Source organism: Phocoena phocoena, chromosome 2, assembly GCF_963924675.1.
Source record: "Phocoena phocoena chromosome 2, mPhoPho1.1, whole genome shotgun sequence".
Classification (NCBI taxonomy): domain Eukaryota; kingdom Metazoa; phylum Chordata; class Mammalia; order Artiodactyla; family Phocoenidae; genus Phocoena; species Phocoena phocoena.
In genome coordinates this window covers 64446679-64463864 of record NC_089220.1, presented here as the reverse complement: position 1 = coordinate 64463864, position 17186 = coordinate 64446679, and the positions used below count along the sequence as shown (strand labels likewise).

The following is a 17186-nucleotide window of genomic DNA, read 5'->3' as shown; positions in this document are numbered from 1 at the left end:
CGTCTGCCCAAACCAAAGCAGGAATAAAAAACTCAAGTGCTGATTCCGGTTCTTTTAAACAGTTGCATACTTACTTGGCAGTCATGAGAGCACAAGTCACTCCTATAATCAAAAGAACCATTACTTGTTTTGCTAAAATCCCAAGGAAATGGCTCAAGATGTGATATTTCAGCACTAATGAGGTTGTGTCTGAAGAAGTGGGATGTTAATTGTGATGGATTTAGAGAATCCACTGCAAAACAGCAGGAGGACAGCACGCTCTTCCCAGTTCCAGGGAAAGTGCATTAATATCCCATGTTTTTGTTTTATTTAGTCTTGGCTGGCTGTGTGGAGAATCACCCAAGGTAATGGCAAAGCTACTAGGGACTACATCAAATAGAACCCTATAAAGAAATTTTATTTTCTCCTCCCACACTACGAAGCGAGGCTGCACGACTGAGGAATATTTGTCTCGAGTTGCCTTACAAGCTACTAGATTGATTTGCTTTGCTACTGACCGTTCTGATCCTGATACAGCCTTTCTACCGCCTTCCAGCCTTCAAAGGTTGAAAGTCACTGCTTGAGTACTGTGGCTCACTAAGCCTTTACAGGGCACGTGGAGGAAAGGAGTTTCTGCAGAACCTTACTCCATGGAGAAGAATGATACGGGTTGGGTATGAACGCTCCCGGTGCAAGTCTGCATATGCACGGTGTTACTGATTACTTCATTAGAACCCCGTGCGCTTCGCTTCCAGAGCCATGTGCTTTCAAGTTTCTTTAAATGGTATTAGGGGAAAATATCCTGCAGGCATTATTTTTAAAGGGGATTTCAAACGTTCCCCAAGGGGAGAAAAAAAAAAAACTATAGCACGTTTGAACTCCAGGGGGTTACAGGAGAAATCTTACTTAGCAAGACTGTGAAAATGGAGTGATCTTTCCAGTTTCAGGGTAAAATAAGTGTTGGTCACAATCAGGGATAAATTTAAAATGTGGATGGAGAAAGATGCAGAAAATCTCCAAATTCTTGAATCGTTACCCTAAAATAGCAAAGAAGATGATGACTTGAGGAAGGAAAACAAAATTTTTTTTAATAGTTCTCGTCTTACATCCGATGGTATAAAGAGAATTAAAGACTCTCCCCGTATCCTGCAGAGTGCAAAAGTCCACAGTTCTTCCCATTTCGTGCCACGTAGGAGACACTTCTAGATGATTTCCCCCCTGTGTTACATGTATTCAAACTTATATTTTAAAGACCTGGAAAGCAAGGCTACAGGTAGGGGTAAAGCTATTCATTTTGAGGTTCCCTGCAGAGGCTCTGCTCTAGAGGTCAAACCAAAGAGATGCTTCTTCAAGTTTTAACCCTCCTTTTCTAAATAGATTCCAACCTGATGTCATTAATGCATTGATGTCTGGATTTCTCAGGCATCATAGTTGCCCTGTTACATATCAAAAGGACTCTTGAGAAATTCCCTCGAATTGATCATTCTAATTTCTTATTTATAACTATTCTGTATTCACTCAGAGGACAGCGGCATTGTATGCTAAACCATGGATCGGAGAAATTGGCCCCTTTGTATGTAGGTTTGTATTAAATTGAAATGCTCTCTTTTTTTCTCCTGTTTGTTCCCACACTTGAGTTCCTGGTGTCAGTTTGTATTTGGCTTCTCGAGCATATTAAAGTTTTTCTAGTGTTTATGACGTTCTTGCCAAGAGCACACTTGCAGCAATCTACACTAGAACAGTCTTTGTGCCAATTACTTCAAAAAGTATTCTTTAAAATGAAAAGAGGGAGGGTTTTTTTTTTTTTTTTTTCTTTCAGGGAACTTTCAGGTTATAGTGTGGTGGTTTCCATTTTAATTTTTTAGTCAGTCTTCCTGAAATGATGACTTATTGGCTCTGGGATGTGTGCCTCTTTGGGTTATTTTCTCTTTTTTTAAAGCCTTTCTACAAAATGGAAGTTCTGATAAAGACATACGCATAGCAGGGATAATCAGTAGGATGGAGGAAACTGCTGTCGCTGCTGATACCACACCCTCATCTATTTAAACAGCTCTGGAAAGGAAACTGCTAGAAGCTTGTTAAAGAGTTCCCAAATGTGTGACTGTAAATGACTATCTCTAATCATGGCTGAATAAACCAAATGCAGCAAATGAGCTGGTGACACGCACAAAAGTCATATGAGCATTTTGAATTGCATATGCTGAATGGATAATAACCCATGTCAGTGCCATGGGGTCTTTTGAAGGTTAAAATCCAAGGTTTGATCGAGTTGTTTATATAGAGACAGAAACACATTTGGGAAAACAAAAGAGGAAAGTGGAAGGGAACGTATCCTCTGAAACGCACTGCTGAACAGTGGAAGAGGTACTGGGCAAGAGATGGGGAGACTTCGCTTTTCTACCTGTGTCTGCCACTCACTGGCTTTGCGTCCTTGGCTAAGACATTTTACCTCCCCGGGCCTCAGTCTCCACATCTGTAAGGTGGGCGGTTGCACTAGGTAGTCTGCGAGGCCCCCTCCAACTCCAGCAGGAAGTCTTTCTGGGACACCGCACACAAAGAGGATTTGGCAGGGCGTGGATTCCTTCACTCCATAAAGCAAGACGTTTTGAGGGCTATGTCATTCCTAGAAATTACTCTCATTAAGAATGACATTTAGGACTGAATTAAGCCGCCTTATAAAATATTAGCTATAGCATGTAGAGGGCAGGTTGAGAAACATTTCAGAAAGTGTCCTTTGCTAATCAATGGCTAACCCGTAACATCCAGGCCACACAAAGAATGGAAACCAAGATAATAGAGATGAAAAGTTACAGAGATTTAGGGCTTTGATGATGGGTCAAAGCTTCACGTTTAAACATACGAGATTTAACAGACACCACAGTAAGGAAGAGTCTTAGACCCTATGTAGTTAGGCCCACTCGCTTCCCCAGTGAGGAAACTGACACAGAGAAAGGAGGGCGCTGCAGCAAACACAGAGCTACGTGTTGCCCGAGTGTGCCAGAAAAGCTGAGGAACCTTGGCTCGTACTGTGTATTCTTTGTTTCTTGCACCTGTTTGGGTCTAAAGTGCTTAAGAGAATTCTTTGTTCTTGCATCACTGAAGAGTTCCAGATACCTACTGTGGCCTCCTGAGAAGTGAACATTTTTAGGTTTGACTTTTACGGAGTTTCACGTCTAAATTCGGGGAATATTGGGGTTTTAATTTTTTCACAATATTTATGACCCATCTGTCTGCTTGCAATTTTTTTACTTATCAGAAATACAAGTATTCATATGTGTGTGTTTCCCCTTTAAGGGGATGGCTGCTTTAAAAAAAATATTTCAGCTCCTGAGACAGCAGAGTTGCCCTTCCATAAGGACTGTTCTACCCATCGACGTGGATAATTGTCTTTAATTCTGTATCCTCTGCAGCTGAGGACGAGAGGAGTCGCTGACTCCCATATCTAAGAGTTCTTCCTCTGAAGGTTTTCCCTTCTCATCAAAATGCAATCATTTATTCTCCTGCAGACCTTCAGGGCAGGTGGAGGGGATAGAGGAGGGCTGCCTTAACATTTTCTCAGGAGAGCAGAGAGCTCCCCGGAGCGCTGTCTTCACGCAGAGAAGCATCCAGTGAAGTCCACAGCTGTCTTTGGCCATTTGTTGCAGTTTAGAGTGGATATAAATTCTGTTAGCAAACTCAAGAGAAACGAAGGTTTGGGAGACTAACTTAGAACAAGACGTGTTGCTAAACTCAAGAAATTTAAGTAAAACACACATTCACCGAAGGTGTTCAGCAAGGATAGAAAACAGAAAATATCTGAATTATATCTTAGTTTCTCTTCCTCACTTGGCATAAGACTAGCTCTGAGTCCTTTTCTTCTTTCTTTTTAATGTTGTCGGAGATACAATTGCAGTCTGTTACGTTGAGAAGAACTGCCTCTCTACCCTCAAGACAGTGGCACTAAGCCACAAGGGACCTCTCGGGGCCGCGAGGGGTGATACCCCCTCTTCTACCTCAAGTGACAGAGGAATAAAAACGCTGCCCTCCACAGAGGTACAATGACCCTCTGTCCTTCTCTAGGAGACTTTAATAAAGTAACTGAATGAAACGAAATTTGATCAGATGTGTATAGTTCAGCCTTCTTGCTTCGTCCCTTAACAATTTATGGAGGTGTTTCTACCCATGGTCCTGTTTGATTAAATGATATTTGAAGTGTTCCACTCTCTGAGAAAATGTGGTTTATATCCTTGGCATACATTTACATAATCTCGTTAAGGAAATCTCTTCAGCTTAGTTAAACTATCCCAATAAAAATCTTATCTCTGGTAGAAGAAAGACTGTCTTCTCCAAAGGGAACAGGAAACAACAAGTATGGAGTCTGGCCACATTCTGAGAATCTAAGGCTGTAATTGTAGCTATATTTTTTATGTTACATATTTGAAGTTTGTTAAAGGAGATGGATGAGAAGTAATTGCTATGTTTGGAGGATACAGTCATGTAAGAATAGAGTCCTGTAGCTAATGTTTTTTAAATGTGGATTTTAAAAATAATTTTTTATTTGTTGCTTGGAAAATGTTTATACACTAAAAAAAAAAGGGTGATAAATTACCACCAATCTCTCAAGCTCCCCACTGGAGCCATCAAATTAAGGGTTAACCTCCCAGGATTCCCCTGAATTAATCAGGAGCTAAGCCAGGGGCAGGCTGGGCTGGGGGTGGGGGGTGGGATTGGCAGAGTGCCACCTCCCCCAAGAGGCATGGGGCACAACAGAGCAGCCACAAATAAAGGAGCCTTGCCCGGGCTCCCAGCTCCTCTCTCAGGCAGCCCTGCGCACAGAAAACATGACCCGATCCCACATCAGCCCAGCGTTTCTGCTTACCATGCTCTGATCCTCCATTTCCAAAAGAACCAAGACAAGGGGTTGTGTTCTACAGAGTAGGGTTTTTTTCAGTCCTGATTTAATTGTAAATGTATGTTCATCTTTCTTTCCTCATTTAGGAGGCATTCTGTGATGAGCCTCTGGATCATCTTTTTAAGATCTCTAGATCCGTTCAGCTCTAGATAAAGATGAAGTTGCGGCTGGATGGAACGAATGGGCTGCCCTTAAAGCAGGACTCAAAGGATGGCTGTGCTGACCATTGGCATAAAAGCACTGGCAATGCTGGGTGGCATGCAGATTCCCAGGTCCCTTCCTAGCTTTAAAGAATCTAAAGTTTGGGGGGTAGGACCTTGGAATCCATATTATTAATAAGCTCTCCAAGTGATTCTTGTGCATGTTCAAATTTAAAAACCGCTATCCCTAGAGGTTTTTTGGTTTTAAACAAATCCTTGATATCAGCATTAGGTGTCATGGGCTTTCCAATTAAGGAACAAAATACATTTTCCCCCATGTGCCAGGCCCATTTAGTTATCTGTGTACAGGACAGAGCAAGTTAACTCCATCTGTAAGAGGAAGAATGCCTGTCCTCATGCTTATGCATGAGTCTTTGCCTTTAGGACCTTAGGAGCTCAGTGAGAATAGAGAAATTAGTCCCTAGCTTCCTTCCTTCCTCTGCCTTCCAGAGTCGGGAATGCACTTATCTACAGCTTTAGGCCTGTCCACTTCCAGAGCCAACCTTCAATGAGTCTTTTCAGCAATCAGACCAAACACCAACTGGTCGTGATCCAATTACATTCCCCCTCCTGGCTCACCTCATTTCCATTCAAACCAAATGGAGTCCCTGAGAATTCACACTTTCTAGTTGTCGTCCTTTTACCCAAAAGGATTGGCTTCTGCCAGGGTTCCTCTTCCTGAACTTTGGCCTGGACACTTCCCTTGTACCCAGCCTCACCTCCGTTCTCTTCACTACCAGAGCTGCCCTTAAGTTGAGCCCATCTAAAACTCTCTCCAGTTCTTGCTGGTCCTCTAGCCTTAAGTGCTGAATCCTGCCCAGTTCTGAAGAGCCCTGATCTTAGGGAAATTCTTAGGGACAAACTCCCAGAAAGCCTTCCACCACCCATGTGGTTCCTGAGTTGATTGCCATCTCCATACCAAGCTGATGATGACGACATTCCACAACCACCTTGCCTCTGTTGCATCCCCTTTGGCACTGGAAGAGGCCTGCATCTTCACCTGCTCCCTGCGAAGACCTCATTGCCCCCGAACCTCCCCCTCCCTTCAATCTCACCTCTGCCTTGAGAAGTCAACTTATCCCTCCTCTGTCTCTTCTTATCCCCAGTTGCTAAAGTCCCATTGTAAATTACGATGAAGATTACTAGAATCCAGGCAGTTTCTAGAAATAACATCTGAGATGCTGGAAAGGGAAGGAAGATAGCATTCTGCTGTTCTCCCGCCCCTCCCGGGGCCCACAGGCACCTCCTTCAGCTGTGAGCTCTCTTCTCCACAGTGTTTGCATCTATGGACAAGTACTCGGTCTCAGCTAAATTGTTGTGTTGTTGTTTTTTTGTTTTTCCCCCAGGCCTTGCGCAAAGGCCCAGGGGGCAGGAGTCAGACAGACAGGGACAGAGGGACCTGTCAGGGAAGATTCTCCTACCTCTGATATAGTCTAAATTCAGGAAAACCCACTGCCTAAAAATTTGCATGAAGTAATTTACATGAGGTTGGTATTCTCACGCTGGTTTAGATTAAGTTGTTAGGCTGTAGGCTAGATGTTTAGATTCAGAAGACCCGGCTAACCCTTTATCTTTCAGCAGGTTGTGGGACACCTCAGCCCCATCACTTAAAAGTAATTAGCTGACTCTCCCACCTTAGCTAGTGATTTGATGATCTGTATGCTGAACCAGACTTCTACAGGGGAATAAAAGAAAAAAGACCAGAGTGCCAGAAGGAAGCCTAATTTTTAAGGTAAATTTGGATTCCCCTAAAGGACAAGTGAAAAAAATCTCTGAAGATGCACTAAACCCAGGGAATCATAGTTTTTTTTCCTGCCTGCAGCGTCTTTGGTTCCCCTCTTTGCATGGCCCCATTCTGTACTTTACATTATGTGTGGAAAATAATGCACATAATACTTAACACTTCCTTTTTTTTTTTGTGGTACGGGGGCCTCTCACTGTCGCGGCCTCTCCCGTTGCAGAGCACAGGCTCCGGACGCGCAGGCTCAGCGGCCATGGCTCACGGGCCCAGCCGCTCCGCGGCACGTGGGATCTTCCCGGACCGGGGCACGAACCCGTGTCCGCTGCATCGGCAGGCGGACTCTCAACCACTGCGCCACCAGGGAAGCCCTATCAAGGTCTTTCTGATGGGCTTGTTTATAATGAGAAGTTATTAGTGGAGCACATCTAAGTGTTTATCACCAACAGACGATGGAAAGGAGCATATGGCAGGAAGAGAAATAGATAGCTGTCCAAGAAACATGGCTTGTTAACACTCCCACACTCGTCCTAAACTCCGTGGACATGTAGTCTCTGCACCGCGCGCACCCGCTCATCGTGTCAGAGAAGAAAAAAGTCAAACAATGATTTCTTCAGTGTGGGACTGTCAAATGATGCTAATTTGGACATTTTCATCAAAGATGGTGGGATTTCCACTAAGAAATCCTTTGCATTGCTGATTCTCTGTGGCTGGTATCTGGGCAGTACTGTGTAAGGGGTTTAGAAAGATACAGGCTTTAGCATTTTTGCACGGCTCTTTATGATAAAACAAGAACAATGAAAGGAAATGTGAGGATTGAGCTCTCCTATAAAATTGAGCTCGGGGGCAAAGAATCTTTTCCTTCAGAAATCTCTTTTGAAGAATGCCTGTAGATTAAAGACCAGGCTAAGACAAACCTTTAGAACACAGAGGCAATTTTCACCTGACATTGGCCAAAACCAAAGCATTGTTCCAACTCGGTTGTGACCCATAAACCCCTATTGATTAATTCTTAAAGTAAGCTCTGCATTTAGTAACTTGCAGCTGTCCTCTGAAACTTCTGCCCCTGCCATGGTTAAGGGGAGTGGGAGTTATGGTAGCCCTACAGCACAGTGAAAGCCCCTCTATTGAGCATTAGGTCATGGAACTCTCTAGAACTTAGCGAGAACCCTAGGTATCTTAGAATACCTGATTCTTATCCTCCGTTTTATATCTTAGGAGGTGTTGCCCTGGTCAAGCTCCATGACTTGCCAAAATCACCAGAAACAGAAATCAAATCAGTTGTTCTGTTTCCCAGTTCAACGTTATTTCTACCCCACAGTGTTCCTTTCACTTTAAAGTTACTAGGTTATTTTTATAGTTTCACAGTTCTTGACATACTATTAGTATTTAGGCCTGTATGTTTGTATTCAAAATCATTTCTCACTCACCTGCTTGGCTCTACAAGGAAGCCATCCCATTCTTTGGGATGTTACCACGGGGCCGGTGAGCACGCAGCAGGTTTGGCATTTACGTCAGAATGGAATTGTGGGTGGAGAAAAAGGGGGCTTAGGGTTTTCAGAAATGTTCACTTTTTAATAAAATTAATCATTATAGATGAAAAGAAACTCAATTTAGAGAAGCACCTAAGTTGCTTTAGGCTTCAGATACTCAAAGCGCTGGGGTCGGGGTCGGGGGCGGGGGGGGAGATGCCTTTGGTGTTCAGTCTCTCATCTGTGTTTTCTCTGTTGGTAATTGCATTGAATTGCTTGGTTTTAACTGTCACCTCCAGCCAAAACACCAAAACGAAGCACAAACCAATCAACGAACCAAGTCTTCCAAAACCGTATCTTCACCTATCTTCTCTTAAGTATCCAACCCCTTTTTCCAACTATCCCCAGGACACCCTGCCCAGGATTTCCCCAGGCTGCTCAAATACAAAACGTCCACAGGGAAATCTTTTTTGTCCCTTTGTGAGTGATTCCTGTATTCCCACGTACCATTTAGTCTATCATCGTCATCTTCCTATGACACAGGCTTAAAATCATGGTGCTTCTCTCCAGGTCCCACTACCAATTTCTACTGCTTGTACCTGCCATTTGCCCCATCTCTAACTTTTCTGCTGACACCAGCTGAAATGCTCCTGGAGCCCTGGGTGTCTCCAGTAGGTTCTCTTTTAGATTTGTTTATCTTTTCTTTTCTATTCCAGCCCTTTTCTGTATCTGGAACCCCTTTCACCATTCTATGATTATATCTCATGGCAATTTTTTTTTTTCTTTTTTTTTTTTTTTTTTTTGCGGTATGCGGGCCTCACTGCTGTGGCCTCTCCCGTTGCGGAGCACAGGCTCCGGACGCACAGGCTCAGCGGCCATGGCTCACGGGCCCAGCCGCTCCGCGGCATGTGGGATCTTCCCGGACCGGGGCACAAACCCGTGTCCCCTGCATCGGCAGGCGGACTCCCAACCACTGCGCCACCAGGGAAGCCCATGGCAATTTATTTTAATGCCACTTTCATGTAGCCTTCCAGATCCATTGGGTCAAAAGTATTTTCTACCTACCCTGACCTCCCAAAGATCTCATTCTATCTCTTTCTTATGGTGCACACCTGTTACTTAATGAAAACAGTATTTGTTGAGCATATACTGTGTATCAGGCATATACCTTTCTATATGTTTTCACTTAATCCTCTCAGCAGCCCTATATTCTGGAAGTCCATATTTAACTGGTGTTGGGTGCAGCTTGGACATGGGGACTTTTAAAGACACCCTCGGTGATTCCAGCGTGTAGCAAGGTTGGGAACCGCTAGTAGAACTCCAAATCCGTTAGCCAGACATTCTCCTAGTAGATATCACCTTTGAAGCTCTAAAAAACAAACAAACCTTGGGCCCCAGCCCAGTGCTACCAAATTAGAATCTCTGGACTATACAGCCTGGGAATCCATGTTTACGCAAACAAAACTTCATAGGAGATTCTGTCACATAACCAGGATGGAGAACCACTTTCTTAATCAGACACTGTGTTCCCTCCCAATATTATGATATTACAAGTAATTGTTTATGTTTCCTCCCACTATGTAGCCTGTAAACCCTTTGGGGACAGGTTTACATTTGATCCACCTTTGTTTTCTCCCTGGCACCTATCAAGGTCCCTTGCACATAATATGTTTCAGAAACTAAAATACCAATAAAATGCCCTTTAATGACCCTATTAAGAAAACAAAAGACAGTTTTACAGAGTACTTATTCTCTCTGTACTAGGTTTTTAATCTCTAATATGCTGACCTGGAAAGTAAGCAAGTCATTTCAATTTTCTGAGCATCATAGTTGCATGGCTACACAGTACCAGAGCTAGTGCCGGTGCCCAGCTCTTCTGATAATACTCTTTCCTCAACACCTCAGGCCTTCAAAGCAAATACAAAGTGAAAAAAATCAACTATCTGTGTGTTTGGATACCTGCTCTCGGCCATGTTTCTAAAATCTGAACATAACTTCTCACAATGGAAAAAAAAACTGTCGGCATTGTGAAATAGATTTGGGGAAATACCTTAATTTAAACCCCGAAGTTAATTACAGGACCTAACAGATATCCCTTTTCTTCTCTTCAGCACCATCCTCCCTCACACCCAGATGTATATACATACAGACAAACACACCCTCTGATTGTTCTTTGACATTTCTTGACAACTGTTAAGTTATTGCATTGGTAATTTTCTTTGGTTTTTTCCTCCTTAGTTTGTACAATTTCTCAAAGACTTTTCAAATAACCTGGGCTTCTGGCTATAAATGAAATACTTTCAAAGGTTCATATACAGTTTATTTAACACAGTAAATTGGCATCCGGTATAAACTTCTAATGTTTTGTTCAATATGAATACGCACATAAAATGTATACAAGCATAACAAAGTTGAAATGATGCTCAAACACGACCTAGAAACCAAGATTCCAGGCTGTTTTTTGCCATTTCCAAGCCCGATGACTCTGGTTAGGGAATGAATGTTCCAAAGCCTCTCTCCTCACCCCAAAAAATGAAAAGGAGAATGGCCTAAAATAGACCCTCCCAATTTTTCTCCCAAATATGAAATGTCATGATCCTTTAAAGTAATAATAATTTATTTGGCCTTTGGTCAAGATTAAACGAATAATCGGTCCTTACCCATATTATTCAGTTGACAGTTTTACAGGCGATCAGAATTATAATGAAATTTGTAGACTTCTTTACAATTTGGAAAGTGTTCACCACCATTACCTCCTTTGATTTTCATAACGTAATTGCAGAACAGTCATTATCCCCATTGCACAGAAAAGAAAATTGAGATGCAGAGAGGCTGAGTCCAGGAGAACAAAATCAGGAAATGGCAAATCTACTCAACCCAACTTTTGACCCCCTTCAACACCTCGATGGCCACAGGCAAAGCTGGAGGAGATCAGAGGCAGGGTAGATCTGAATGCACACAGCTCCCCCAGCAGCCTGTCTGCCTTCCCAGAAATGTTTGCTAGCCCAGATGCCTTCAGATTGCTTTGGAAGAGAATACCAAGTGGGGATTTATTTAACGTATCATTTCTGGGTGTGAGTTTTCCTGAGCATTTATAGCTCTGTGTTTTTCCAAGAAGCTGAGTGTTCCTGAGAAAAGAAGACAGATAATGATAAATGAGCATCTATGTGAGCCTACCTGGGAGGAGGACCAGGGACTGTTAACATCCCTCCTGAAGCTAATCCCATTTCGTTTAGCTATTTCTTTATTAGTTAATGAGGTCGTGCAAAAACGTGTGTCTGTGATGATGTTTTAGTATCCCTGCCTCTAGGAACATTTTCAAATATTCATAAAGTAGCTCGTCTGACCAAAGCTTAAAGCAAAGGTGCGTTAAGTATTATTTTAGTCTACTTCAATGCGGGTGGTCAAAAAACTGCTCCTGAAATAACCTAAACAATCCTCCTCGTTGGTGTTTCCCGATCCACAGCTCTGGGCTCAAACGTGAAGGGGGACAGGGAAGAGATATCATTTAGAACAGCCAGGACTCCAAAGGGCGGCTCCGTAAGCTTTGATCCTGCTGCCTGACTGACAGCAGTGTGGCTCGCTTTTGGAAAACTGAGTAACTTAAAGGAAACAAAAACACAGTGAAAAAGGAATTACCAGTCAAGCCCCTAGGAAGGAGAGCAGATGCTAGCTCTTCTTGCTCCTGGGAGGCCAGAGACCCACTTCCCACTTTGGTTCCTTCTGGCAAGGAGGGAAAAGAAGAATTTCAAAAAATGATTTGGCACCCAGGGGTGCATTTGGAGAGGCCAACCAAACACAGAAAGTCAGCCAGCTACGAAACTGAGCTCCAAGGTACTGGGAATGGCAGCGAGTACCTCTACAACTGGGTTTGGGAAGGTCTGCCACACTGTCACAGGGCTCCAGGAACACAGCTAGAGTACACACACACACGCACACACACACACATGCACACACACACACGCACAGTCTCCAACCCCCCACACATATACACACCTGCCTTCTATCATCCGGAAGCATTGCCACCCAAATCCTTATTTTTTCCATCCTTTCATGCTTTCATTTTCCCAAAACATCGTTTAAGGAAACTGACACTATGACTCTTCTCCTATGTTCAGTTTACAAAGGAACTTTTTCCAAAGATGGCTTTATAAAAATAATATTATTTAACATATGTGAGGATGATGAACCAATTTCCTTTGGTTCAGGGTGGCCTGGACTACCCATGGTATACTTTGGCTAAGAAACCAAAAATCACAGCCCAACGTTGTCCCTCCCGTTTCTGAGCAAGTACGTCTGAGCCGCCACCAAAATGCTGCAAGGCTTCCTGACCGCACTGTGGTGTATGAGCTTAGGGAACAAATCATACTCCAAGGTCCTCTAACCTTCAGTCCCAGACGGCGCTGTGAGAAAGCATGGTGTTACGTGTACGGGTAACTTAGCACTGCCTAACGTGGGATCTCTATGCTCAGAAGGACACGTTCATTTCACTGTCACTGAGTTTTTTAATCATTGGAGTCTGGCATTTTTTGCAAATGAAGGAAAGCTCTGAGCCACACTTCTGAAAGGAGATGTCCATGGAATCCCACTCAGTACAGATTTGGAGAGAGACAGACATCATCCATTAATAAGGGCTGATAATGCAAACGTTTCTTTTTGCAGCTCACGGCTCAACTTTCTTGTCCTTTTATCTGGTTATGAACTTCCTCTAAATGTGAAAAGAAAAAAAGTCCTGAAAAATAGCAATAGCATAGTAATAATGCTGCCTTGAGAAATGCTCAGAGTATAATATTATTTCTCTTTTGTCTCTTGCCTCGAGGACATTGAGGGCACTTTGACAGCCCTTATGATTACACAAGATACAAGCTAACATTGGTTATTCCAGATGCAATTTTGCATTTCTCGAAAGAAGTACTGTTACAGCCCAGATGTAAATTTGACTATGTCCTGTATTAACGTTCTATTACAGGTGATTCACATAACGGGCCGGCTACGACTAAGGGTGTCGCTGTCCCACGGGAGGACCGTCCCCAGCCAAATCATGGGTCTCGTGGTTGTGGCTCATGCCTTGCCTCCGCCTACGATCAATGAAGTCAGAATTGACTGCCATATGTTTGTCACTCGAGTAAATATGGACCTCAATATCATTTACTGTGAAAATAGGTACTTCGTTTTTGTTTTCATTTGTCCTGTTGTATGTTGCGCATTGGGAAGGGCGGGTGTTTTCAGCAGTCTGAAGGATTTTACTCTCCCAATAAGGCTCATTATAAATCCTGATCTTACTTTTAATGGCTGCTTGGACTGACACCAACCATGCTTTTTATTTGAAATTTACATCGCTGCCGTGATTTACATTAGGGACAACAATGGAATGGAATTAGGATTCCCAGGCATCCATATGCTATAACTAAGACCCATTTTGGCCGAGAACCCAGGGAGAGAGGTGGGCTGAGACATTCTTGGCAAAACGATGCAGTAAGAGGTATCTACTGATGTCTCAGCCAGACCCACTTCCTCAAGGACCCAGCCTCATGACGGTCAGTGTTCACAGAGGCATTGAGCACCTTGTCCTAGTCAGCTCTGGCTGCTGGGACAAATTACCATAGACTAGTAGCTCAAACAACAGACATTTATTTCTCACAGTTCTGGAGGCTGGCAAGTCCAAGATCAAGGTACAGGCTGCTGAGGTTCCTGAGGGGGCACGCTCTTCCTGGCTTGCAGAGGGCTGCCTTCTTGCTGTGTCCTCATATAGGGGAGAGCAAGCTCTGATCTTCCTCTTCCTATAAGGACACTAATCCTATCATGGGGGGCTCCATCCTTCTGACCTCATCTAAACCTAATTACCTCCCAAAGGCCCCACCTCCAAATACCATCACATGGAGGGTAAGAATTTCACTATACGAATTTAGGGGGTACACAAACATTCAGTCCACAAAACCTGTAGAGGACAAATGAGAATTTGAGGCCCCCAGAGGAAAAAAAAGAAATTTGTAAAACTATTCAATGACGCTTTGTAATGCTGAGGATTTCACTGTGATAAATTAAAGAAAGATGAGTCATCATACGTATGACTTGGCAGACTGAGCTCTTCTAAAAGGACTTTTCAGCCTCTGGTTAAAAAGTTCACTTTTCCATTAAGCACAAAGCAAAGGACAAGGAAATGGGACAGTGCCCCTTCAGACCTTTCACCCAGAAGTCACCAGCCCATCATCAGACTGAATTGAAGAAGAGAGAATCACGGGGGGCGGGGGGGTGGGGGGGGCGATGGGGGGAGGGGAGGTGGACACGCGTCGGCTGTGGCAAGGAAGCTTGGCGACGCCGTCCACCCTGGTGCCACGGGGAGAATTACCGGATTAATTTGTGGGGATACTTTTGTGGCTCAGATTATCGTCAGGCATGAAGGTAGCACGTTTGCTGAGTCCTGTGACTGCCTTCGGGGCGGGGGGGCGGGATGGGGACAAAAGAGAGGAATGGTCAAGTGGCTTAGGAAATTGACCTCTTCAGGGCCCAGCCAAGAGGAAGACAGACAGCGCCTGCGTTCAGTCCATTAGGAAGCGCTAAAGATGTTGAGATCAAGTTAGAAATGCCTCCCCTTTCCGGTCAAGCTTTGATTCAGAGGAAAGAATTCACCATGGGAAAAGAGTACCCGCCCTGAGCTTTTCAGTGTTCAGGGGGGTAGAAGATATCATGAACCTGTCACTATTATTTAATGAGTACCTCAATCTCTTTTCCAAGTTCTGGGGGTATTTATTAAAATTTTCTCATCATGACAGTATACTTGGCCGTGTCTAAGGTATTCTGCCATGGCCACAGAGAATCAGGAAAGATGAGTTTGCCAGAATGAGTAGCTAGAGTTGGCCAGGAATAATAAAGAGAGAGAACGTTTATTGAACACCTGCTACACCCTCAGCCATATGCGAAGTGCATTAGACGCACTATGTCACTGAAGCTTGAGGACGGTTTTGTGAGGTCGGTGTTGCCCCGTGTCCATTGGCCCCACGCAGTTTCAGCTTAGAGAGAAAGGTCAAGTGCCTTGACTGAGGCCAAGATTTGAACCCCAATCTGCCATATTCAAAAACCATGCCTCCTGTGGGATCCCCCCGCATTCCTTGTCTCTAATTTTTCTTCAGAAGTCAGGCTAAATGGTAACGAATCGGAATAACCGCTGAGGTGGAGCTTTCACACACATGCAGCCATGAAAGAACACAACTACAGCCCACAAAGCGGTCTCTTCTCTGATTTAAAAGTTAGAATGTTGGACACCCAGGGAGGCAGGTAGACAGCCAGGGGATGGAGTATGGCTTTGCGTCTTTGGAAACATACGTCGGCTCCCTCGATTTAGATTCACAACCACCAATCCCCGCAAAAAAAGACGAAGCCTCATCTTATTTACGTAACTCCCAGTGACTGTCCCGTCCCCAAGCCATCATCTAATTCTCATTCCTGTTATCACAGGTTGATTAATTCTTTTGATGCACTCCATGGACTTGAGTGCCTTATGGTGCCACTCTAGTAATTGAGATCACTTTCTGTGACCCACTTTATGCTTTTTTCTTCCCATTAAAAAATGTTTCTTCCACAACCCCTTATTAGCCAGTACAATACAGCATTATTCCTCCACTGAAGATGACAGTAATTATTAAAAAGGATCCCCGTTAAAGGCAATTGCATATTGAATCTGAGGGAACAGCATACCTGTGTGTCAAGCACTGTGCTACATTCATGTCATTTCATTCATTAATCCCCTCACCAGCCTCTGAAGTTGTTTTACAGATAAGGAAACTGAGGCTCGGCGTACAAGATGCCATCAGGCTTCTGATCCTGATACAGGTCATCAGACTGGTCTAGAGCATTCTACACATATATTAAGAGGTCTTTGAACACTGAGCTGGTCACATGCACCACGGTAACAGGCTCTGAGAGTACAAAAGTGCTTCCACTGTTTTGAAGGATTTCATTCAATTAAAAAATAAAGAACTGTCTTCCCTAAAAGAATGGAGTGCCTTTTTCCCAGGGTTTATAGTTGAATTAGGGATCTGCTAACTAGAAAATAGAGTCTGCTCCTTGACTCTGCAGATCCCTAGGACAGCCTTGGGCAAAGCCCACATCTGATGCTTTCAGAGGAGCGGGCAAATTCCAGAAACACCAACGAAGGCCTTTAATGACATCCTGATTCCCTCGTTTGCAGAAAGGGGGTATAAACTGTGCTTGGAAAGCATTTAATGGTTTTAGGAAAACACCAACTAATCTGTTTTGTACCAGAAAACCATGGAATCCTGAGAAAACACTCCAAGAATTCTAGTTTGGCCCAAAATATGATTTAAATTGCTAGATGTTGAGCAATTTGCTCACTGGGTCGTGTATTTTCATTACTTTCCATATCATTTTGGTCTGGTTTGGTTTCTTATTTCCTTGCCTTTAGGGGTTAGATTTCACTCCCCAGCAGCAATCTCATGGGTTTCTTAAAGGTGCCGTAGCTAAAGATTCACTTCGTATTTGATAAGTCAGAAACCATGAAAAGAACAGGGGCAGTAAAGGGAATCAATTAAACAAAAGATAAATTCTCTTTGGGATGGACCAAAATGAATCTGAACCTGGACAGGGAGGAAGAGAAGCCGCCTTTTGGCGTGTTCGTGTAAACCAGGCAGATTCCCCCAACGTTTTTTTTCCAGTTTTTGTTCTTTTTCTGTGCTCCTGCCTGAGGACATTGCCGGCTGGACAGTGACAGAAGCTTACACACACACGTACGGTCGAGCACAAGGCTGGCAGAGCTGCCAGAATGGTTTAAAAGTTTCCGTGTGGAACCCACCACAAAGTCCCAGTTAAAAGGGGCCGGAGTGAAAGCCGAGCTCCCAAATGACTCAGACGAGAAAAGATAATACCCCCAGGCATCTGTATGTCTCAGC

At 43.7% G+C, this 17186-nt stretch overlaps 1 protein-coding gene across 1 annotated transcript in view; it reads left to right on the top strand.

Annotated features, from left to right (window-relative positions):
- NPAS3 (neuronal PAS domain protein 3) overlaps positions 1-17186 on the top strand; it is a 757552-nt gene that overhangs the window by 717249 nt on the left and 23117 nt on the right. Inside the window, exon 8 of the mRNA XM_065871683.1 lies at positions 13250-13443. Within this exon, the coding sequence (XP_065727755.1) occupies positions 13250-13443 (194 nt within the window). The remainder of the gene's footprint in view (positions 1-13249; positions 13444-17186) is intronic.